The following is a 23,365-nucleotide window of genomic DNA, read 5'->3' as shown; positions in this document are numbered from 1 at the left end:
CCGTTTGGGGATTTGGAAAAACCATTTGGAAGTGGAACTTCCTTGCAGAATTTTAAAGCTTCTCCTCAGGTCCCAGGGCCTCCATGGTCAGGGGAGCCCCTTGACTGGCAACAGAGAAGAAAAGGCACTTAAGTTGCTTCTTTGAATATGGAGTTTAAATGGCTTTTATTTTTATATTCACTGAACTCCCCCAAACTGGGTCCTGCTTATTACAAGGAAGAGTTCTTGGTGACTTTCTCCTGGGCTCTGTCCCCAATTTACCTTTGGAGCCAGGATGTGAAAGGGAGAAGAGGGGAGACAGAGCCAGGAATGACTCCAACCCCCATGCATCTCATGTACTTCCCGGGAGCTTCCCATGTCCCCTGAGGGACAGAGGGAGGAAGTTTCTCTTTGTTCTTTATAATCTTGCTCTCACTAAAACATGTCATGGCACAAAGCCTAGCTATTCAGTCATCTTGAGGGGACATGGCAAAGGGCCTTGCCTTTTTCTCAAACAAAAAGGGCTACAGACCCTAGGTCTTCCGTAAGGGAGGAAGAAAAAGCTTAGGGAGAGCAGAGAGCAGGAGAGAAGTCAGAAGGCTCCAAAGTCTCATAGAAAGGCACTGGGGTTGGCTCGAGGATCCTTCTGATTCCGAAATCTCATCGCTAGCCAAACACCAAGGATCTGTAGAAACAAATGGTAAGAGGGAAGCACCAATTCTGAATCTCTGGGGCTAAGACTTACAGATGTAGAGAAGGGTGTAAATGAGGGAACTGGAGAATGTTACCTCTGTAAAGCTAAAGAAGAGTCCAACACCCCCCAGGATTTTCAGGGCCTCATCTGAATGCTTAAGAAACTTTTCTCCACACATCTGGCATGTGGGGCTCCGGCTCTTGCAGATCTGAGGGTGAAACAGACGTGTGTGTTTGGAGGTTGCAGAATTGGTAGGCTGCTCCATCCCAATACCATGGCGAATAGCTCTAGAAATTATTTACTAGTTCCTGGTCAGTATCCTACAAACAAGTCCCACGTGGCTAATCCTTTAGCCTCTGTATCCATCCCCGCAACTCTGCACAACCCCCCGCTCCCACTGCCCCCGCCAGCACACAGCCCCAGTACAAGAGCACTGCTAGAGAGAAGCAGTGACATTCAGACTCTTAAATCAGCCATTTGGGCATTATCCTTTCCCAGTTCTCCCCACGCCCTCGCCAACTCACTGCAGTGCAGAAAGCATAATCTTGTTGATACAGGGTTGTAAGGTTGAACAAGCCACAACAATCAAAACTTCTTTCCAGTTCATCCCGAGTCTTGTTGCTCATGACCCACCAGGAAGCATTGATGACATCTGTCTGGAGGATATAGGCAGAGGGAAATTATTTGACGCTGCCAGCCTTAAGAATCCCTCTACAGCCTGATCTCAGTCCAAGTGCCTTCATTTCCCTATTTCAGCAAAAGGGGCAAGTCCCTGAGAAGCAAGGTGTATCACAGTTACACAGATACAATAATATTTACTTAAGGTTCTACATCATCCTCATGGAAAATGAGGCAGACATCCCAGAGGAAGCAAATGGCTTGAGTCTGGAAGTAGTGGACCTAAGAATAATCTTTGGGCCCAGATGGAGAGGGAGTTAGAGATTAAAGAGAAACAAAACAACGCAAATACTTGAAAACATCCCCTTACCTGTTTGCTTCGGTTAATAGCCAGACATGAGCAAGAGATTCCAAACTGGAAGACGAACACCAGACCAAGGATGATCATGTACTGAGAGGAAGAGTTATGGGGAAAAAGTCCTAGATTCCTTTATGTTCTACCTATAACCATCTGATCTAACCTATTCATAGAACTTATACAACCATGCCAGGTGAAAACAAAATCATCATTCTTGTTTCATAGAGCATGGTAGAGGGCAGGGCAAGGAGCCATGGCCCCAAGATCCCCGAGGTCTGTTACCCTCCTAGCTTCTTCCTAGTGGCCTCGGCCCTCCCAAGAGCCCTGGTGCCCCCCTCCCTTCAGGTCAGGATACAAAGAACAGGAGTACTTGGTGGTGGTTGACAGCACCCACCAGTCCAGCCACCGCGATGAGGAGAAGGAAGACTCCCACAGCAATGACTCCTCCGATGATGTGGATGCTGGATACCAGACCCAGGCCCTTACCCCAAGCAGCCACTCCAATGAGCAACAAGCCTACCAGCTACAGGAAACAGAGCAGGATACGTCTCAAAGAATTCCAGGGTGCAGCACGGCCAAAGACCATACAGGGGGGCTTCGACAAAACAGGAGAACTGAGCTGTGTGTGAATGAGCAAGAGGAGGTCCTATCTGGACCAGAAGCACCCCTGGGCACTCCTGCCATGTAGGTCAGAGTGGCTGGGATGGGGGTGAGGGGTAGCAGGGATAGTAGACTCTATGAATATAAAAATGGAACTTTTAGCTTCTACCAGCACATCCCTCTATTTGGGGAGAAACTGATGTTCACAGGAGGGAGGGACGGGCCTTTATGCCCTCGGCCATCAGTTCATCCTCCCCACCCCCAGACAAATCCTCTGATCACCGGAAGTCTCCCCTCTTCCCACGGAAGTCCCCAAGAATTCCCTCTTCGCCGGAAGTTCCCGGGAATCTTCCCGGAACCCCCAGAACACCCTTCTCCCCACCGGAAGTCCCCTAGAGATTCTTCCCGCTGGCCTTTCCGCTCTGAGCTTCCCCCACCTCCAAAACCTCACCATGTAGACCACGTTGAGCGCGCACAGCGCATTCTTGGAACAGGCAAAGCCACCGCAAACCATCTCCCCAGCTTTCGGGACCCAAGTGGTCCCAAGGACTTGGGGGGAGGGTCTTAGGGACCGTCTTCTTAGACCCGGACGGCTTCTGTCTCTTTAAATCGAGTCCAGCCAAACCCAGTCCTCTGCGCCTGCACCGTCCCACCCCTGCCTCTGGATTGGCGAAACTCGGGGCTAATCCAGGACGTCGAGGGCCTGAGTGCCAATCAATCTGCATGGCGTCACTGACCCGCCTGCCGGTCCCTCCTTTAAGTTCTCTATTGGATGAAACTTAAAACTGGGGGCAGGGCTTCCAGAAATTCTCATAGGGACCACTGCCTAAACTTCAAAACCCCGGATTGAAAGCGGAGCTGGAAGAGGGCTGGTCCGCGGGCGGAGGCTCTGCGGAAACTCCGGTGAAGAGCGAGAAGGTGCTGCTTCGAGCGCAGGGCGAAAGGACTCCTCCCCTTGAGGGAGCGCCCTTCCCCGCCCCTTCCCCTTGTCCTGCAGTGACCTCACGATGATGCCATTGTTTGTTGTTATTGCGTCACGCTCGAGAACACCCAGAAGAACAAAATATTGAGCCATTTAGCCAGACCACAGAGGCCCTGGGTTGGGCACAGCAACACCTAGCAAATCCTCACGTTTGCAAGTGTATCCACTTGTGCTCATGTTCTCTGCTATATTGCCTCCTAAGGGTGTGTGAATATGCTAGAAATTTAAAGAAAAAAGCAGCCTCGGGCTGCCGCATTCCTGTGTGTGAGGAAGCCACAGGTGCAGACATGGGTGTGCTCGGCGTCTTCAGAGCACGTGCCTGATCCAGGGCTTGAAAAAAATGACAAAGGGAGGGATCTGGGATATGAATAAATATGAGGGGAGGAGGAGTCTCCACGTTTTCACTCTGAGGGCGGTCGTAGTGGTGGATCTATATATGTTTATTATTGCATCCGTGCTTTGACACACCGCCCTTTTCGTGGGGATGGGAAAAGGCATAATCCCTCCTTCCCCCAAGAGAAAGAAGCAGTCCAGTAGGAACACAAATGAAAAACCCCCTTCGACTCCACCGAATGATTTAAAGTCGTGTCTGCTTAGATCCTACGACTGCGTGAGCAGTGTGGTCTTACTGTTGGAGTCAGACTGCATGGGCTCCAACTTTCCTGCTCACGTACTGTTTGTCCTTTGGCCAGTTACTTAAGCTCTCTGTGCCTGTCTCCTCATCTGTGAAATGGAGGTAAATAACCATACACCTGCCTGTGGGTCGTTGTGAGAATTGAATGAGTAAATATTGTAGAATTTTTGAAACAGTACCTGGCACACAGTAAACACTCCATGCTGGTTATTATTGTTCAGGCTACTTTACAGCTTCCAGGGGGTAATCCCAACCCCTATTCGCTTATCTCCAACTACACAAATATTCACATCATTATAATCCCCATCCTTCATAAATTAACACCAAGAAGATATGCAGGAGCAGAGACATTTGGCAGGGCCAGGAAGGACTGAGTCCTGAAACAAAGCCTTTAGATCAAACTGTCCACCTTGCCCCCCTCAGCCCCCTGAGTCTTCATTCTGCCCTCAATGCCTCATCCACCCTCTTCTCTTTCAGGTCCTGCATCAAGGGCAAGACAATGGTATTAGGGGTAAGACTAACTGGTTGCAGGCATCATGGTTGGGTGATGTGGTGAAAGAGCATCTGAACTGTAATCAGAAGACCTAGATCCTTATCTTCCTGTCCCCTCTTACTGGCCTCTCTGAGCTTCAGTTTCCTTTTCTGCAGAATAGAGGTAATAATCCTATCCCTCGGGCCTGTCATGAAGATGATATATATGAAAGTATGTTGTAAACTATTAAAAGTGTTATAAACAAGTTAATTATTTTGTGAAAATAACTGAACATGGCACGGCGGTTTTGTCTGGTTAGGGTTACTGTCCTCCTCCATCGCTTGTTCTCTCCATAACCACTGGGACCTTTGAAACAGGAGAGGGCTGCGGTGGGGTAGCTGGCTGAGGAGGGTTACATTGTAAGATGTAAGCACGCAAGCTCTTCGGATGTATAGAGTGGGTGCTGAGTACAACTGTGAACTGGAATCCAGCAGGGCCATAAGAGTGACAGACCAAGTGTGTACAGACCCCTGTGAGAGTTTGAGACTGAACACAAACCTGTAGGTTACCAGGAATTTGGGATGACACCTGGGACCTGGCTTGCCACGTTCTCCCTGCACCAACACCCATCTTAATTAGCCACTTCCAACAGGAAGCCCTAGGGTGCTTGTTAAGGTCTCTCCATCCACCTGGCTGTGGAACCATGCAGGGGCTGGCTGGCAGAGCTGACGGGCCAACACTAGAGGGGGTGGGAGCTGCAGAGGCAGTGCTGTCCCAGGCTGTGGGTTTGAAACTCACCAGTCAGGAAGTGAGGCCGACAGACGGAAGGGCGGGCAGGGGCGGAGAGTCCTGGGGCTCAGCAGAGGGGGCCTTCTGGGGCTTGGGGGCTGCAAGGCCATGGGCTTTGGGGCCAGAGGGTGCTATTAGCCTGGCAAGACAGGTCTGGGCAACATGCATGCCCAGAGGCAGTTGGCTGTAGCTGCAGTGAGAGCAGAAGTCAGACGACACGAGGTGGCCAAGCAGGCTTTTAGCCGCCTCAGGAAGCTGGCAGAGAGGGTGGGCGACCCTGAACTTCGGGATAGCATCCAAGCCTCATTGGACAGTGTACGAGGTAAGAGAAGGGTTAGCTCCCAACTTGGGTGTATCGGGGACCAGCAGGGGTATAGATGGGTTTGCTGGGTCATACATCACTTCCCAATCAGCCACTTCCTAGTCCCCAAGATGGAGCTGGGACTCAGGGGGAAGAATACATTTGGAAAGGATGGAAAAAGACATAGGAGGTGTCATTCTTCCTCTTTCCCCAATTCTCATCCTCCCAGGGGATCAAAATACAGGTCACTGCTGAGGTGACCTTCTTGGCAATGGAGAAGTGGGTGAGCGTGGGGAAGACAGGCCGTGACAGACCCATGGTCGTCTTGGACCCTGCCTGGGGAGTCCTTGACAGGAAGCAGTCTGGGACAGGAGGTTCTGGGACGGGATAATGTGTTCATTCCCAGGACCCACAAAGGATCAGTGACCTCTTGTTCTCCAGCTGTAGAGAAACACACACACAGTGAACTATACCACGTGGAGACTCTCAGGCCCCCAGGCACACACTAACCCTCACACAGCACGCTCTGCACAGCCGAAGTGCAGAGAAGTCCCCAGGATTCTTCTTGGTCCCCTCTCTTCCCCGTGCTCCTGTTCCTGTCTTCCCCCACACACACCTTCCGCTTTACCTCCTCAGTGCCATTAGAGCAAGTGATGACAACACAGGGAGGAAGTGCTGCCATGGCAACACCATCCGCCACATCCTCCTGCCCACCCCTGCCTTCAGTCCTGTGGTGGGGCCCTGGCAGAAACAGCTTCTCTCCCTTCACAAGGCCCCACCGCTAAGGAACTGGTGGAACTGGAGGTCCTCTCCGGCCCGCTCTCATCTCATTCACCTCTGAGGTGGCAGGGAGCTAAGAAAGGTGGGCTACTTTGCTCACGAAAGGTGTCTGGGAGAAGCACATCCTCCACCATATATCCTGGTCTCTGCCAGCCTCTCCATCCTTAACTGCCTACCTGGGGTGGGGGGAGGTCAAGAGACCATTCTTTCCATCAAGGATACCTCCTGCCAGACCTTCCTGATGGCAGAGGCCACCAGAGCAGAACGTCGGGAAGGAACAGTTAGGTTCAGGTTCCTAAGGGGACAGTCTGATTCCCTCCCCACTGCCCTTCTGAGGCTAGTGCCCCTCTCACCTCCTTTGCCAAGAATTACAGCTGACACCTTCCCTGCAGCCTTGGTTGGAAAGGCAGACCTAGGGGGAGTGGCCCCATGGGGCCTCCTCGGGGAGGAACTCCAAGCTCCGCCCCCGTAGGAAGAAAAACTGTGGGTGGGGAGGAAAGAGGTTCCGGCCAGGTAGAGGAGCTCTGCTGGCTCTGGAGAAGAAGGGAACGAGGGGTGGAGGCTGAAACCTCTGAGAAGACTCCACTCTGCATTAGTGATTTGTTCCACTCCTTCCCTAAGAGTCAGGATTCTGTCCCCATTGAACATAAAGGAAAACTGAGGCCACCAAAGGTGGGAAGGAAAATTAAGCCAGAATCAGCAAATCTCCTTCACCCTCTTTCAGAAAAGACAACAGAAGGGTCTGCTGTCCTGGAGATGGAGTCATCCTGGCTCTGCAAGGAGGGGGCGAGGGAGGGAGAAGCTGCGGACCTCGGGAAGGCACAGCGGAGGGATTGGGTACAGGTCTCAGGGAGAATAAAGGGCACTCAGCATCCTGCTACCGCCCCCCCCCCCGCCCCCCCCCCACTACCAGGCCGAGCACGCCGCCAGTTCCTGCCTCCAAGAGCCGCCCACGACAGCACTTATTATAGTCTCGGCTGCGTCAGGAGGGTGGGACGCCAAATTAGGGGAACGCTGAGACTCCCCGAGTCCCGGGGAGGGTCTCCAAGGCTGCGGGGAGGCCTCCCCCAACCCCACCCCCACCCCCCGCCAACCCTCGCTGGGTCTCAGCCTCTGTTCCCCATCGGCCTAACCCTTCCATCCCCGCGAGCTGGAGGACAGTGAGCCTTGAACTCCAGGGTCCCTAGGGGGGGAAGGGGGGCGGATACAGAGCAGAGGTTTTCCATTCTCTCTGTCTCCTCTTTAACCTTCTAAAAGAGCCCCACCCCGAAAACCTCAGGAGACTGAATGGGAACCCAAAAGAGGCCGGATCCCGCTGCCTCAGCTGAGGGGCTCCTTATATTCTGGGGCGCTAAATACCCCACATGTGGGTAACCAGGTGCGAGGGTGGTGCTTCCATTAACGCAAAATCCCCTGGCGGGTCCCCCACCCACCATACACACCGATCCCTCCTCTCTGCTTCTCCCCGCTGTTTCTGAGGCACACTTGGAGCTACGGTTGCTATGGAGACCGGATGCATTTTGGTTGGGGGGGTGTCAATCTGTAGACATATTCCTTCTCCTTCCACCTCGAGCTGGAGCTTTGGACTCACTTTTCGGCCTGGGTTCCTTGAGCTTCCAGATCTCTCCGCACCAGAGGCACCCCCCTCCTTGTACCCTGCTAAGTTCCGCGTTTGTCCGCATCCCCAGGGAACACTTTGCAAGTTCACTTTGGGACAGTTGGGTTCAAGTCGCAGCCCCATCAGTGTATTGCGTGTGGGGGTGGAGGTGGGCGAGGAGGATGGATCATGGGGAAAGGAACGCGTGCAAGTACCTGGGAGAGACAAGGGGTCCTGGCACCGGGATCTCAGGGCTCCCCACTTTCCCAGTTCAACTTCCCCAGAATTGGCAGTGACCCCGAATTTGCTTCCTTTTAGCCGCGGACTGCCCACCTATAGACTTCTTTTTACCCTTGTCCCTAAATGCCACACCCAATAGTCGCGCTCCCTAACTGTGATTTGCTACGGGAGGGGGCTAGATTGGTGGAGTAGGTGAGTCCAAGTTCCAAGAAATCCAGCCCAGGATTTGGGAGGGAAATCCAGTCCTGGATTTTGCGCCGCCTTCGCAGACAGCCTTGCTGGTGAAGAGAAGGTGGGGGGGAGATAGGGTGGGGGGACGGGGGCCGCCTCCTCCTCAATGTGAGGGGAGCGCCCGGACACAGCGCGCATCCGGACCCAGCCGAGCCCCGGCGAGCCCCCCGGACCCTGCGCCCGGATCTCACGCCCCTCCCTTCCCAGATCCCAGACCCCAGACCCGTGGGTTCCCACCCTCTCTGGCTTCGCTCCTTCCTCCCCCGCCGGCGCCTGTATCTCCATCCCCAGCATCCTCCCCGCGCCCCTGAGAATCCCCCGCACGACCAGCCCCATTAGCTTCCCAGCCTCCTAAAGACCCCCTCTCCTACCCCCGTCCGCGGTCCCTGTCCCTGGAGTCCCTATTCCCCGCCCCTGCCTCCCCCGCACCGGTTCTTCTTCTCCCCAGCCTCTGGTCCCTCTTTTCTGCCCCCTTTTCCTCCCTCTCCCCTATTTGCCCCCACTACTGTCCTCCCCGCCCTCCCCTGCCCATCTCAACACCCCCACCCAGGCCGGGGTGCACGGTCCGGCGCGCCTCCCTGGAGCAGCACCAAGGTCCCGGGGCTCCAGCGGGGTGGGGGCGCAGGGCGGGGAGCATGGGGAGGGGGCGCCCCGTGTGATGGGAGGGGGGCGCAAGCGGCGGCGGCGGAGGCGGCGGCGACAGCGGAGCCGGGCCGGGGGCTCAGCGGGGTCCGGGGGCTGGGGGCAGCGAGCAGGGCGGCCCCATGGCCGGGCCCCCCTGAGGCAGTCCGGGGGAGTCCCCTCCCCTCCCCAGCTCGGGGGTCTCGGGGCCCCATGAGCCGGGGCGCGGGCGCGCTTCAGCGCCGGACAACGACCTACCTCATCTCGCTGACCCTGGTCAAGCTCGAGTCGGTGCCTCCGCCGCCGCCTTCTCCTTCTGCGGCCGCAGCCGGCGCCCCGGGGACCAGAGGTGCCGAGACCGGGGATCCTGGCAGCCCCCGAGGCGCGGAGGAGCCAGGCAAGAAGCGGCACGAGCGTCTCTTCCACCGGCAGGATGCGCTGTGGATCAGCACGAGCAGCGCGGGCGCCGGGGGCGCCGAGCCCCCCGCCCTGGCCCCCGCTCCGGCCAGTCCGGCCCGCCCCGTCTCCCCCGCTCCCGGCCGCCGCCTCTCCCTCTGGGCCGCCCCTCCTGGGCCTCCGCTCTCCGGGGGACTGAGCCCCGACCCCAAACCCGGGGTCGGCCCCCCCTCCTCCCGGCGCCCCCTGCTCAGCAGCCCGAGTTGGGGGGGCCCGGAACCCGAAGGCCGGGCGGGCGGCGGCGTCCCCGGCTCGTCCTCCCCGCACCCTGGCACCGGCAGCCGGAGGCTCAAGGTGGCGCCTCCTCCGCCGGCTCCCAAGCCTTGCAAGACCGTGACCACGAGCGGCGCCAAAGCCGGCGGGGGCAAGGGCGCGGGGAGCCGCCTGTCATGGCCCGAAAGCGAGGGCAAGCCCAGGGTCAAGGGGTCAAAGAGCAGCGCTGGGACTGGAGCTTCTGCCGCCGCCGCCGCCGCCGGAGGAGGAGGAGGAGGAGGAGGAGGAGCGGCAGCCACGACCTCTGGTGGGGTCGGGGCTGGGCCCGGAGCCCGAGGGAAGCTGTCCCCTCGGAAAGGCAAGAGTAAGACCTTGGACAACAGTGACTTGCACCCGGGACCGCCTGCCGGCTCTCCTCCTCCGCTAACCGTCCCAGCAACCCCGGCTCCAGCCGCTGCTGTCACCGCCGCCTCCGCGCAGCCCACTGGGCCTGCACCTCCAATCACTCTGGAGCCTCCAGCTCCGGGGCTGAAACGGGGCCGGGAGGGGGGCCGAGCATCCACTCGAGATCGCAAGATGCTCAAGTTTATCAGCGGCATCTTCACCAAGAGCACAGGGGGGCCTCCTGGCTCCGGGCCCCCTCCCGGACCCCCGGGCCTGTCTTCTGGCAGCGGGTCCAGGGAGCTGCTGGGCGCAGAGCTCCGCGCCTCCCCTAGTGAGTAGGACCAGAGCCTGAGAACAGGGAGGGGCGGGCACCTGGAACAGTCGCCCGACGAGGGGTGGGGGAGCGGGCAGCAGGATTGAACTGGGAAAGCCGCTGTCCTGGGTGGACCAATGAACCGGGCTCACTCCTCTGCCATGGACTGGGGCAAAGAATAAGAGGTCCTGAAGGGGGCTGAGTGGCTATGCTGTGCGACATGAGTGATGACTCGATTTCAGAGGGACTCAGAAAGCCTCAGAGCTTTCTGGGAAACTCATGCCCTTGGCCAGAGTGACTGTAGGAAATTGCTCTCAAAGAAGCCCCAGACCCCACTTCCAGCCTCAGCTGGACTCTGGGAGAGTGGAAATAGGGCTTCGCCTTGCCCGGAGGGACACTGAAAGTGAAGGGGGTGAGGAAGCCTCAGTTTCTCCTGAGCACTGGGGGCAGATGGGCGAGAGTGACCTTGCAGGCAGCTCCTTGCCAGGGATGGGTCTTCCTCTGGGCTGAACGCAGGCTAGCGGGGCAGCAGGGAGGGACTCTGTTCCTCTCCACGCAGTGACGGCGGATGGGGCAGTACTGGAGTGCGCGGGGGCTGGAACGTGCTGGATACCTGAATGTGAAGTGAAAGGGGGCGGTAGGAAGCCTCGCTTCCCCCACTGCCTACCCTGGCCCCAGAGCAGCGTTGAAACTCCCGGGGGGCTGACGAGGAGTGATTCAGGGGAGTGGAAGTGCCGCAAAGGCAATTCTTACCCCCGAGACTTGAGAGGGAGTACGGAGAAGGTAGTGGTTTGTTCCGGGGGTGTCTTTATTTATTTATTCGTTTCTGAAAGAGAGAGGCGAGGGACCCTGGGTTCGGTTCACACTCCCCGGAGGGGAGGCGGGTCTGGGAGCGGGGGCGGCCCCCGGGGTTTGGCTCTGGAGCGGGTGGGAGCAGATGGCTCCGGATCCCGGAGTTCCCGCCGCAGCTGCGGCGCCCCGGGAACGTCCGGCCACTGTCAGGCGCGGGGGCTGGACCGGCGGGCTGGGCGGAAGGAGCATCCGTCTCCCTACCCCACCCCACCCCAGGCCTGTGGCTTCTCTCGGCTAGGGAATGGAGCCCTTCCCCACAGTTCTTTTGGGGGGGTGCTTGTGGGCAGGGGATGAGAGAGGGAGGCAGAGGAAAATCCAAGCTCCTTTCCTTGGGCTGTGGGGAAGGGTCAGGGCCACCATGCTGCTGACCTTGAAAAAGGGGAGAGGTATCCCTCACCTCTGATTCTCTCCTGTGAAATGGAGACTGAGGAAGACCCACTCTCTTCTATGTCCCAGCCCCTTCTCTGGAGGTCTGCCCTGGGAATCAGTTGGGTGAATGGGGAGGACACCCTCTTCTATTCTCTTCCAGAGGGAAGAACCTGCCACAGTCAGAGCCCTGGTCCCCAGGTTTGGGGAAGGAACCTACGTTTGGGGATGTGCTTTAAGGGAGATGCCAACTGAAGTATTTTTGTCTTGCTGGCTCTGTTGCTAAGCAACCACTGAGCGGCAGCAACAGCTGTGGGGAAAGGACTAGGATGGGAGGATTGGGGACCACTCTCAAACCTGTGCCTTTGCGCACAGCTCTCCAGCCCAGGGTCCTGGGGCTTAAGAGAAGCTGCAAAAGATGGAGGGGTAGCCCAGGGTTGGGAGTCCTCCTGGGCCTGGAGTGTCCCCTCTTACCATTCCTCTCCTGTTACAGAGGCTGTGATCAATAGCCAGGAATGGACTTTGAGCCGCTCCATTCCTGAACTGCGCCTGGTAGGTAAACCAGTCCCCTTGCCTGTACCAAGGCTGACTTCCCACCCACTGTACTCTCAAGTCTCTCCCCATCCCCTCTTCCTTTCCCTCTCTCTGTGAGAATGGGGAATTGTTTTCCAGTTCTCCTGAGATTCTACCTTCATAGCACTGACCTGGAGCTTGATACGTCCTCACAACTTTTTCTTCTCTAGTCTCCTTTTTCCTGTTTGTCCATAGTCCTCTTCCAGGCTTCTCCTCATTATGGCATTTCCTCTTTAGCCCTCATGTTCTATTGCATAAAAGTGGGTAAAATTCTCCAACTAGTGGCTGTGACATTCCCCCCCACCACCCCCCACACATATCTAGTATGTTTCCTAAACAACTAAAAACAAAGAAAGTTTTGTTTTTCTTTCCCAAAGTTTTTCTTTCCTAGACAAAGAAAAACTGGTACTGAGTTGCTGACATTCTTCAGCTTGTGGTCCACTTTGAGCTTGGGATCATTTCTTACAGACATTTTGAGCTCAGGATCATTTCTTATGGAGGATCACACTCATGGCCTGATCCTCCCAAATGCTCTCTCCTGACCGACTGTCATCCTGGCCCTGTAGGACTGTCACTGAATGATTTAACACTGCTAGTACCTTTGAGTTCTCTGGAGTGTCCAGACCCAAGCATCCTGCCTCCTCGTAACTCTCACAATCTCTGCCTCATAACCTTGTCCTCAGGGTGTGCTGGGTGATGCCAGGAGTGGGAAGTCATCGCTTATACACCGATTCCTGACCGGTTCATACCAGGTGCTGGAGAAGACAGAGAGTGAGTCTTAGGAGCCATAGTAAGCTAAGGATTGGGGCAGGGATGGAAGCTCAATGACTAGACAATGTGATCAATGACTAGGCAGGTGCGGAGACCAGAGGGAAGGATGAGGCCATGATAGCTAAAGTATAAGGAGCATGGGGAGGTTTGGTGACGTGTGACTTCTGACCTCCCACTTGAACTCTTCTGGACAGGTGAGCAGCACAAGAAAGAGATGTTGGTGGATGGACAGACTCATCTGGTGTTGATCCGAGAAGAAGCTGGGGCACCTGATGCCAAGGTGAGGGGTGAGGTGATGGGGCGGGCAGGCTGGCTGGGGTCAGCGCTGGCTGAGGGAGAGCGCTCCGGTTTCCCAGGTCTCCCTGGATGACATCCAGAGAAGTGGACTTGTCTGACCCTCCCCTCTCTCCCTCACCCCCCGCAAGTTCTCAGGCTGGGCAGATGCTGTGATCTTGGTCTTCAGCCTGGAGGATGAGAACAGTTTCCAGGCCGTGAGCCGTCTCCACGGGCAGCTGAGCTCCCTCCGGGGGGAGGGACGAGGAGGCCTGGCGCTGGCACTGGTGGGGACACAAGGTAAGGAGGGGCTGGGCAAGCACTGCTTTTAGGGAGTCCCTGAGATGGCCGTTGGGGTATCTCCCAACAAAGGGGAGAGCTTGGTGAGGTGTGGAAATGGCCACTTGGATTCCAGGAACCCTCTGGAAGAAGCCTGGTCTCCAAATAAGGAACTCTTTAAACCAAAAACAAACTTCCCAAGACCTGAGCAGAGAAAGGGGATTCTCTAGGGAGGAAGGGACAGCTATAGTAGCAGTCTCCGTTCCTCTCCCGAGACGTCACCTACCTTGTGTTCTCACACCGCCATTTCCCGATGTCACCACTGTGGGACAGGCAGAAAATCTCAGGTCCTAGTGTGGAGAGAAAGCCTTTTCCATCTTCCCCTTGCTACAGCTGGGTCAGGCTGATGCCTTTTAAAGGAACTTATCTAAAGCCAAAGAGAAGACACGAAGGGGATGATGGAGAGACCAGAGGGCAGAAAACCTTTTAGTTCTCCAAGCAGTGGTCAAAGGCTCTCAGACTCTCCAGCAGGGCTGGGGGAAGCTTCTACAGGCCCGCATGGTTTGGGCTGGCAGGCCTTTCCGTCTGGCCTGCTTCCACCTGTCACTTGCCTCCACATTCCTCCTTGCAGAGAGAGCAGTCCACCTGTGACCCGAGGACACGAAACCTTTTCCTAGTTCAAATGCCATGTGTCCTCCCACTCAGTTCAGGGTTCATCCAATTTGGATGGCAGGGCGACTGTCCCTCGTGAGTCTCAGCCGTTTCAGACCTTGTCAGGAAGCTCCACTCCCCTCTGGAGTATTCGTTGAAGACACAGATACAGAGCTCACCCTGCCTACTCGTACTGCAGCTGGGCCTGTGAACTGGGCCCAGTACTCAAATAAGGCTGATCCACTCCCACTCCCTGGTCACAGGAGGGATGTTCTCTCACACCCTGTCCCTAGTGGGAACAGGGACTGGGACTGGAGCCCAAGGGAAAGGAAAGCAGGAAAGTGAGGAAGGGCCTTCGTGCAGTCCTGCCTCTCCCTGTCCCCTCAGACAGGATCAGTGCGTCCTCTCCTCGGGTCGTGGGCGATGCTCGAGCCAGAGCTCTGTGCGCCGACATGAAGCGCTGCAGCTACTACGAGACTTGTGCCACCTATGGGCTCAACGTGGACCGGGTCTTCCAGGAGGGTGAGTGTGGTGCCCCCTGGCAAATATGCGAAACAGGGAGCTAGAGACCTAGGATATTCGTAGAGGTCGCACAGCCAGGTCTCTCTCTGTGAGTGACAGGAAATCAGCCTGTGTGGGAGGGAGGAGGGATCAGGGAGGTCAGAGAAGGTTTCTTCAGAGCCACGAGGTCTTTCTGGGCAGGAGGAGCTGGCAAGGCTACAGGTGGCACGACGGCCACAGTGACAAGGAAGTTGGGGCCTACGTTATCTCCTGGGGATTTCTCAAAGCTGGGCACTGAAAGTTGGTCTTGGGTATCTGCCTGGCTCATGCCCCCTTCTGCTCCCCTCGCCTCAGTGGCCCAGAAGGTGGTGACCTTGCGCAAACAGCAACAGCTTCTGGCTGCCTGCAAGTCCCTGCCCAGCTCCCCGAGCCACTCAGCTGCTTCCACTCCCGTAGCTGGGCAGGTGAGTTGGGGTTTCAGGGTGCACAGAGGGGCTGGTAAGAATCAGAAGAGGGGCTGGTGGTCCAAGGACAGGAACAGGGTACCCAAGGAGGTTGGGGGGCAGGGGGCTGTAGATGGAAAAGGCAGTGACACCATTTGTAGAAAGTGCATTGGACTGGAAATCAGCCGGTTTGAAACATCATTTGCAGTGTCCTTGAGCAAGTTCACCTAAACCTCCTGAGGTTGTCAGGAGAATTGTATGGCATCCTACCTGTGAAGTCAACCTTTGCAAAATCTAAAGCACTATGACGATGCTAGTGAGGGGTTTTATTATTAATGACAATACAAATAAATGGTGATGCGGTCAAGGAACGTCTGGAACTCCTCAGAACTAGCTGTAACTCTAGTTTGGTGGGTTGGGGCATCTTGGCTGTTCTGCTGACTCCTGCATCCACCTCCAGGCTAGTAACGGGGGCCACACCAGCGACTACTCTTCTTCCCTCCCGTCCTCACCCAATGTTGGTCACCGGGAGCTCCGAGCTGAGGCGGCCACAGTGGCTGGATTGAGCACCCCAGGCTCCCTGCACCGGGCAGCCAAGCGCAGGACCAGCCTGTTTGCGGTACTGGACACGCTGACCCCCTCCCCCGTCCCCCTGTCCCCTGTTGCCTGCCTACCTTCCCTGGTCCCTAGACCCCTCTTGTGCCCTTCTTCATCTGTCTTCCCTGTCCTTCATCACTGTATCCCTCTAACCATCCTCTTACTGATGCCAATAACCACTCCAGAATCGTCGGGGCAGTGACTCTGAGAAGCGGAGCTTGGACAGTCGGGGAGAGACAACAGGGAGTGGGCGAGCCATCCCCATCAAACAGGTGGGTGATTCAGGGGCTGGGGGCAGCTGGGGGTAGCTGGTCTTAACTGGCCTTTCTCCCAAATGTCTCCTTCCATACTCCAGAGCTTCCTACTAAAGCGAAGCGGCAACTCCTTGAACAAAGAATGGAAGAAGAAATATGTGACCCTGTCCAGTAATGGCTTCCTACTCTACCACCCCAGCATTAACGTGAGTGACAGAGACTGGCTGGTCACACTGGCCGGCCTTGGATGCCCTTCCAGCTGTATCAGTCCGTGTCTCTGTGAGACACCAACATTGTTTCTGGGAAGCCCCAGTCCTTCCCTCTTAAGTTTAGCAAGCATGTGTTAGGCAGCTCCCATGTGCCCAAGCCCGGGATGGAAAGGTAAATATAGTTCCCCAGGAACTTGCAGGCTAGTGGAAAAGTGTGGAGGAAGGACCTCCACCTGGCCTGCCATTCAGGGAGTGCTTTCCGGAGGAGACAATGTGGGGCCAGGTCTGCCAGGCTCATCCCTAGAAGCTCCTCCCATCCAGTCAGCTCCCAGAGTCCCCCCACCTGTCCCCCTCTAGCCCATACTATTGGCTCCTTCCCAGCACCACCGAGGACTCCAACCTTCCCTACACCCTCAATCCCTATACCCCTCCAGGATTACATCCACAGTACCCATGGCAAGGAGATGGACTTGCTACGAACAACAGTCAAAGTCCCTGGCAAGCGGCCCCCGCGGGCCATCTCTGCTTTTGGCCCCTCAGCCAGCATCAACGGGCTGGTCAAGGACATGAGCACTGTCCAGATGGGTGAAGGCCCTGGTGAGTGGGGCTCATGACAAAAGGGCAGGAGGGGGACCAGGACTGGGGGTAGAGGAGGGGTAATAGGGAAGTTGGGTCTGGGACAGGACAAGCAGGAAGGGGGGTGATGAAGAGGGACCACATAAGGAATGGGGCCCAGAGACTGAGTGGCTCACTGAGGTTTTATCTTCTTCCCCTTCCGACAGAAGCCACCACTCCCACCCCAAGCCCGAGTCCCAGCCCTAGTTCCCTGCAGCCACCACCAGACCAGACATCCAAGCACCTGCTGAAGCCAGACCGGAATTTGGCCCGAGCCCTCAGCACTGGTCAGTGGGGACCCACCCTCCACCCACTGTGTTCCAGAACCAAATGGGATGCGGGTGGGAAATAAAATTGGCGTGGAAGCTTGGAGGCTGGAATCAATGTATGAGTGGACACAGTGAGCACCTACGGGGGGGCAGACACCAAGCTCTGTCATACTGTGTTTATCATAATGGTTAAGACAAGTGGGTTCTAGAGCTACACTGCCTGAACTTGAATCCTGGCTTGCCACTTGAGCAAGGTACTTAACCTCTCCATGCTTCAGTCTCTTCAGCTGCAGAGTAGAGATAGTAGTTTCTACCTTACAGGGTTGCTTTGAGGCTTAGACAAACTGAGAGCAGCATTGTCCAGCACGTAGTCAGCCATCAGGGTTTGGAATGTTTGGAAATATATATACATTTTAAAAATAGCAAGTAACATTGTAACAAGAGATCCTCACAACAACCTTGTGAGGTCAAGATTATTATCCCCATTGTAGGGATGAAGAAACTGAGGCTCAGAAGATTAAGTGACTTGCTCAAGTTCTCAAGGCCAGTAAGTGGCAGAGTCAGGATCTAAGTGCAGGTCTGACTCTAAACCACTCATCTGCCCTCCTCCCCAGGAATGACCAAGGGGGACCTCCCGGAGAGCGACAGCTGAGGAGGGGGACCCTAAAATGCTAAACCTAGTTCAGGGGAGGGGACAGGCTATGGAGAAGTCAGGAAATCTGCAGAGGGGGCAGCTGAGGCAGCTGTGTCCCCCTCCCTCAGACTGTACCCCATCTGGAGACCTGAGCCCCCTGAGTCGGGAACCCCCTCCTTCTCCCATGGTGAAGAAGCAGAGGAGGAAAAAATTGACAACACCATCCAAGACCGAAGGCTCAGCTGGGCAGGCTGAAGGTGAGGCCCCAGTGGGCAGTTCCACTCCCACCCTGGACCCTCACCCCCACTCAGAGCCCTGGCCTAGCTCCTGCAGGAGGAGGGAGAGCGCCTGGCTGAGTCCTGGACTGTCATTACTACTTTGCACATAACCTAGAGAAGAGCAGATGGAGACCCCTCGGCCCCATCCTTCCTCCTGTTCCCCAGCTGATGCCTTTTACCCCAGTGGCCATCAGCCCCCGTTCTCAATGACCCCCATAAGTCTGTAGCTTCCTGTTCCTGCCTTCAACTCCTCTTATCATCCCAGCCCCTGCACCCAGAAGCCCCCATGACCCCCAGTGACTCAGCCCCTGACCTTAGTGCCCCCCATTGACTCCTCAGCTCTTGGACTCTGTGACCACTCAGCCCCTGTTCCCAAGAACTTCCTGTGACTGCCAAGCTTCCCCACAGCCCTTGACCACAGAGACCCCCATTCCTGCCACCAGTGGCCCCTCCAGGCCCCCGAGACTCCTCCTGAACCCCAGGGCCCCCTCCTCCCAGGCCTGTTACCCATCTCCTGACCCTTTCTCCATGTTCACTCCAATCCTGACCATCCCTTCCCCTCCCAGAGACCCGACTCCTCACTGGTCATGACAACCTGTCCCCACTGCCCCTGCTCTCTGCCGGGTGTTCAGACCCAGGTTCCGGATCTGCCTACTCTCATGGCTCTTGGCTTCCGCTCTACTCTGCTCCGGGGCCACTGACTTTAGTTCTGCTTTCTCTCCCCATCTGTCTGTCCTGCTTTGTCTCTGGCATTCTCTGTCACTATCTCTCTGCATCTCTCCATCTGCCTCTCTTTTTCTCCTCCTTTCTTGGTCTCTTTCTCTGTTCTGCTTTCCATTCTATCTCTATCTCCTTCGCTTCGGGAAACCAGCCAAGCGCAAAATGTGGAAACTAAAATCCTTTGGTAGTTTAAGAAATATTTATAAAGCAGGTAACAAGCGGGGAGCCGGGAGGGGCGCTCAGCTGGGGTGCAGAAGGGTGGGGGTGCCCCTGCCTTCCCCTGCATGTGCTCGGGCTTCCTGCTCTCCCCTACCCTCTGCTTCCCCAACCCCTCTGCCCCACTCCCAGGGGCTCGCGATGGATATCAGGGAGGAAGGGTTTGGGGAAGGTGGCCCCTGTTTGAACTCTGTCCCTCATGACCCCATCCCATCCCATCCCCCACCCAGAGGAAAACTTCGAGTTCCTGATCGTGTCCAGCACGGGTCAGACGTGGCACTTTGAGGCAGCCAGCTTTGAGGAGCGAGACGCCTGGGTCCAGGCCATCGAGAGTCAGATCCTAGCCAGTCTGCAATGCTGTGAAAGCAGCAAGGTCAAGGTAATGGATCAGAGAGTTGTGGGGAGAGCAGAAATGGATGTTCGAGGGGTCTGGAGAAGCGCTCCCAGGGAGAGCCAATGCTAACCCCAACCCTTTTTGCAGCTACGCACAGACAGCCAAAGCGAAGCCGTGGCCATCCAGGCGATCCGGAATGCCAAGGGGAACTCTATCTGCGTGGACTGCGGGGCCCCCAGTGAGCGCAAGGGGGCAGTGGAGGGGCCTGGGAGGGAGCGTGGTTCGCTAGAGTTGGCGAATGCTGGGGTACTGCTCGGTCAGGAGCCGACCTCTGCACTCCGTCCCCAGACCCCACGTGGGCCAGCTTGAACCTAGGCGCACTCATCTGCATCGAGTGTTCTGGCATTCACCGGAACCTGGGCACACACCTGTCCCGCGTTCGCTCGCTGGACTTGGACGACTGGCCGCGGGAGCTGACCCTGGTGCTGACGGCCATTGGCAACGACATGGCCAACCGCGTGTGGGAGAGCGACACGCGGGGCCGCGCCAAACCCACGCGGGACTCCTCGCGGTACGTGTAGGGAAGAGGGGGGACTTAGGGTGTGCAGCTCTCGAGGGGTCCCCTGGGTAGGGGGCAAAGGTCTTGGGTGGGGGTTCCCTGGAGCCCTTCCCGTTGATCCGTGGTCTTGCAGAGAGGAGCGTGAGTCCTGGATCCGCGCCAAGTACGAGCAGCTGCTGTTCCTGGCGCCTCTGGGCGCTCCCGAGGAGCCGCTGGGCCGCCAGCTGTGGGCCGCGGTGCAGGCCCAGGATGTGTCTGCCGTTCTCCTGCTTCTGGCCCATGCGCAGCACGGGCCGCTTGACGCCAGCGTGGAGGACCCGCAGCTTCGCTCCCCTCTCCACCTGGCGGCCGAGCTCGCCCACGTTGTCATCACGCAACTGCTGTTGTGGGTACGTGAGTGGGGATGGTAAAGGCGTCTTGGAGGGCTCTGTCTCGGAATTGGCCAGGCGCGGGGGAGCCAGACATCCCCAAAGGGCCCCTGGCGGTGGGCCTGGACATCGGGGGGCCGGCCGGCACCTGGGCGCGCGGTAACGCGGCGTTTCCACACTCCAGTACGGCGCCGACGTGTCCGCCCGCGACGCGCAGGGACGCACCGCGCTCTTCTACGCCCGCCAGGCTGGAAGCCAGCTGTGCGCCGACATCCTCCTCCAGCACGGCTGCCCGGGTGAGGGCGGCAGCACGGCCACGACCCCCAGCGCGGCCACCACCCCCAGCATCACCGCCACGCCCAGCCCCCGCCGCCGGAGCAGCGCCGCCAGCGTGGGCCGCGCCGATGCCCCCGTCGCGCTGGTATAGTTGCCCAGCGGGAGAGACACCCCCACTCCCATACGGGCCGGGCACGGCACACCGGGTGGACCGCTGGACAGATGCACCCACTCACCTCTCCATCTGCACCCCGCCCCACGGGAGCACTTCGTCCCCCCACGAGGGCACAGCCCCCACGCCTCCCGGAAGACACAAACTCACCTCCCTCTCCCCAACGAGGCATGGAGACCCCAGCTCAACACGCCCCCTCTCCACTGTTTCCACACTCGGATTGCTCTGGGTCTACCCGCTCGCTCGGTGTTTGCTGTTTGCTAACGGGACGCCCCGCGGCGGCACTTGCTCCTGGGCGCTTGGATGTGCCCGCTTGCGCCCCCTAGGGGCGGGGGAAAGACCCAGTCCTGCCTGTGCTTGACAATCCCACGGCCAGAGCACATACCCAGGCTGGCTCCTGGGGCGACGCCACGCCAGAGGGAGGGGTTAATACGTGGGAGGGCTAGCCCTGTGACTTGGGGCCAATACGGGGGACCCCACCCCTTCCAAGCTAATCTCACTGCCCAGTGAAGCGGGAAGGGCAGCGAGGGGCAGGACCCCTGCTGCCCAAGGGGGTAGGGGGTTCCCCAACCCTTTCCGTGAAAGGGACCATGAGGAGTGGAAATCAGGACGTCCCCCCACACCCACCCATGGATGGAAGCTAAAGGGCCGGGGGAGCCAAGAACCTGAGTCCCTCCTCACTACTATCTTGGGAGGGAGAAGGGATGGAACAGGAGCGGGCTAAGGGGACTGGGGAGGGGCCTTGTAATTTATTGCTTTGTTCCCCACCAAGGGGACAGGGGCGGGCAGGGCTTGGGGAGGGCGTTTCAGGGGAAGGGAAGCCAAGGGTGGGCGGAGGGTGGGGTGGGGTGGGGGTGCTCTCGGGTTGTGAGTGTCTGTGACCGTGACTGCGTACCTGTGACTGTGCAGCGCCCATGGTGATCTGGGGTAGGGGCACCCCTACAACGGGACCCCTCCTCACTATTCTTCCTGTCCAGCCCCTCCCTCCCCCTGGAGCAGCTCCAGCGCCATCCCTCAACCCCACCATCCCTCCCAGCCAGGGCTAAGAGGACGTGAGGTGGCTGGGAGGGTTTCCAGGCCCCCTGCTCCATCCCCGGAAGGGGGGGTGGGGTGGGGTGGACTTACCTGGCCCAGCCCTGCTCCCCTCAATCAATCCAGCCCTTGGGCCATCAGTGTCAGTGGTTTCCGGTCTTTTTTTTTTTTTTTTTCCAGCTAAAATATTTTGCAAAGGACCAGGTAATTGGGGAGGGGAGAGGGGCGGAGGCAGGGGAGAATGCCCCCCTCTTCTCCTCCGAGGCAGGTCATGTGAATCTTCAGCAGCAATTAAAGAGGAAGTGATTTTGTCTAGGGGGTGAGCTGCTGGTCTGTTCTTCAAGAGGCGGGTCAGGGAAAGGCCTTGGTCAGGGTGGGGAACTGGAGGTGGGAGAGGGCCAGAAGGGGTTCCTCCTGCTGGTGGGGCTGGTAGCAGGGCGGTGTCCAAGGGCATGGAGGTGGTAGGTCAGGTACTCCATGCTGTGCAACAGTTCCGGGTTCATGCAGTGGAAGGAGACAGGCAGGTGTCAGAGCAACAATGGGGACCCAGGGAGCAGAGGTCACTGACTCCCATGATGCCTCCTGTTCTGGGAAGGAGTTGGGGTATGGAACTTAGAGGAGAGGACAGGGGAGGGGGCCACTTGCAGGGAGGAGAAGATGGGGTAGCTTTGGTTAAGAGCAGGAATTTTGGAATCAGATCTCATTTTAAAACCCGGCGCTCCACTTCATAGCTAAGTGGCCTTGGGCAGGTTACCTCCGTGGCATCTGTTTATTTGTAATCTGAACGATGTCTGTTCACAGGGCACCTAGAAAGGGCTCCAGCCGCGGCTGTGGAGGACTGCCCCAGGCCAGCCTGCTCACCTAGAGCACCTGGTACCAGAAGTAGAGCTTATAGGAGGGGCCCCTCTCCTGGCAGGGAGGGAAGAGGTGGAAGATCTCTTGGCCACAGAGGTCCCTGGTGCTCATGAACTCTATGCCCAGCTAATGCAGACATTGTCCACTGCCCTGTCATCTACAGGGCCGCTGAGGCCAGCGCCACCTCCAAGAGCTGCAGCACCTTGTGGCTCAGCGTGTAGCCAGTCCTGCCAGTCCTCGTGTGACCTGGTAGAGGGGCCAGGTGGGGTGCTGTTGGGCCAGCAGCCAATGCAGGCTGGGCACAGCCATCCACATGTTGTCAGCCACTTTGACGAACCAGTCACTGGCCCAGCATCTTCCGGTAGAGTTGTTTCTAGTTCTCAGCCTCACAACAGATGTTCAGCTGCAGATATGCCACCAAGCTAACAAGGTGTGGATGCAGCAATGGCCCCAGGTCCCATTCACATGGAGGCCCTGGTTCTGCAGGGTCCTAGGCTGGGCGACCATGCAGCACAGTAGCAGGACCCAGGAAAGGTGGATTCAGGGGTGCAGGGGAAGTGCGAGGTGCAGATGCAGGTGTGTGGTCTGGGGAGGCAAAGCGAGAGGAAGCGGGGAAGTTGCAGAGACTCAACTGGAAGCCCTGGCCATTCCCCCTTTCAGCTCCCAGACCCTGGACTCCCCACTCCATCTCCACTTTCCTTCTTGGTGGCAAAAGCTCAGTCCCTTTCCCGGAAGCTCGAGCGTGAGAGAGTACGAGGAGGAAGCAAGGACTCTGGAGAGGATGACCTGACTACAGGGAACCGCCAGCCAGTGAGAGGTGGTCAAGGGGTCACAACCCCACAGCAACTCCCCACCCTGAGTAACCCACTAGATTCTTCGTTTCATGGGCTGCGTCTTTGGCCCTGTGGGAGATGGGGTGACACAACATCAAGCAAGCCCTCCAGGTTGCGGCAGAATAGGACTCTGGAAGGGGACTCCCTGGGGTGCGGAAGGGGTGCTGCTGCCC

The 23,365-nt window shown here is 57.5% G+C and overlaps 2 protein-coding genes across 13 annotated transcripts; one reads left to right on the top strand and one right to left on the bottom strand.

Moving 5' to 3' along the window:
* Nucleotides 1-148: 148 nt before the first annotated feature.
* Nucleotides 149-9,288, bottom strand: TSPAN31 (tetraspanin 31). 9 transcript variants are annotated; one of them, XM_070494515.1, is made up of 6 exons: nucleotides 9,155-9,288; nucleotides 2,005-2,172; nucleotides 1,662-1,742; nucleotides 1,198-1,329; nucleotides 768-881; nucleotides 149-664 (listed from the first exon to the last, which is right to left on the bottom strand). In XM_070494515.1, exons 3-6 carry the CDS (start codon nucleotides 1,737-1,739, stop codon nucleotides 590-592), a joined length of 399 nt encoding a protein of 132 aa, XP_070350616.1. In that variant the 5' UTR covers nucleotides 1,740-1,742; nucleotides 2,005-2,172; nucleotides 9,155-9,288; the 3' UTR covers nucleotides 149-589. The 9 variants fall into 9 exon arrangements, with proteins under 9 accessions (XP_070350616.1, XP_070350617.1, XP_014699522.1 ...); XM_070494516.1 differs by having other exon boundaries at nucleotides 2,044-2,172; XM_014844036.3 differs by lacking the exon at nucleotides 9,155-9,288 and adding an exon at nucleotides 2,701-3,204.
* Nucleotides 5,134-21,822, top strand: AGAP2 (ArfGAP with GTPase domain, ankyrin repeat and PH domain 2). 4 transcript variants are annotated; one of them, XM_070494511.1, is made up of 19 exons: nucleotides 5,134-5,448; nucleotides 11,974-12,032; nucleotides 12,737-12,824; nucleotides 13,019-13,104; nucleotides 13,250-13,397; nucleotides 14,415-14,549; nucleotides 14,883-14,992; nucleotides 15,432-15,590; nucleotides 15,754-15,840; nucleotides 15,924-16,028; nucleotides 16,466-16,628; nucleotides 16,814-16,933; nucleotides 17,678-17,806; nucleotides 18,699-18,758; nucleotides 18,994-19,142; nucleotides 19,245-19,335; nucleotides 19,446-19,668; nucleotides 19,790-20,045; nucleotides 20,209-21,822. In XM_070494511.1, exons 1-19 carry the CDS (start codon nucleotides 5,289-5,291, stop codon nucleotides 20,449-20,451), a joined length of 2,571 nt encoding a protein of 856 aa, XP_070350612.1. In that variant the 5' UTR covers nucleotides 5,134-5,288; the 3' UTR covers nucleotides 20,452-21,822. The 4 variants fall into 4 exon arrangements, with proteins under 4 accessions (XP_070350612.1, XP_070350613.1, XP_044611439.2 ...); XM_044755504.2 differs by lacking the exon at nucleotides 5,134-5,448 and adding an exon at nucleotides 8,971-10,280; XM_070494512.1 differs by lacking the exon at nucleotides 18,699-18,758.
* Nucleotides 21,823-23,365: the final 1,543 nt, after the last annotated feature.

This window comes from Equus asinus, chromosome 22 (genome assembly GCF_041296235.1).
Source record: "Equus asinus isolate D_3611 breed Donkey chromosome 22, EquAss-T2T_v2, whole genome shotgun sequence".
NCBI lineage: Eukaryota > Metazoa > Chordata > Mammalia > Perissodactyla > Equidae > Equus > Equus asinus.
Note: the sequence above shows the minus strand (reverse complement) of the source record. Positions and strands in the feature narration are given on the sequence as shown.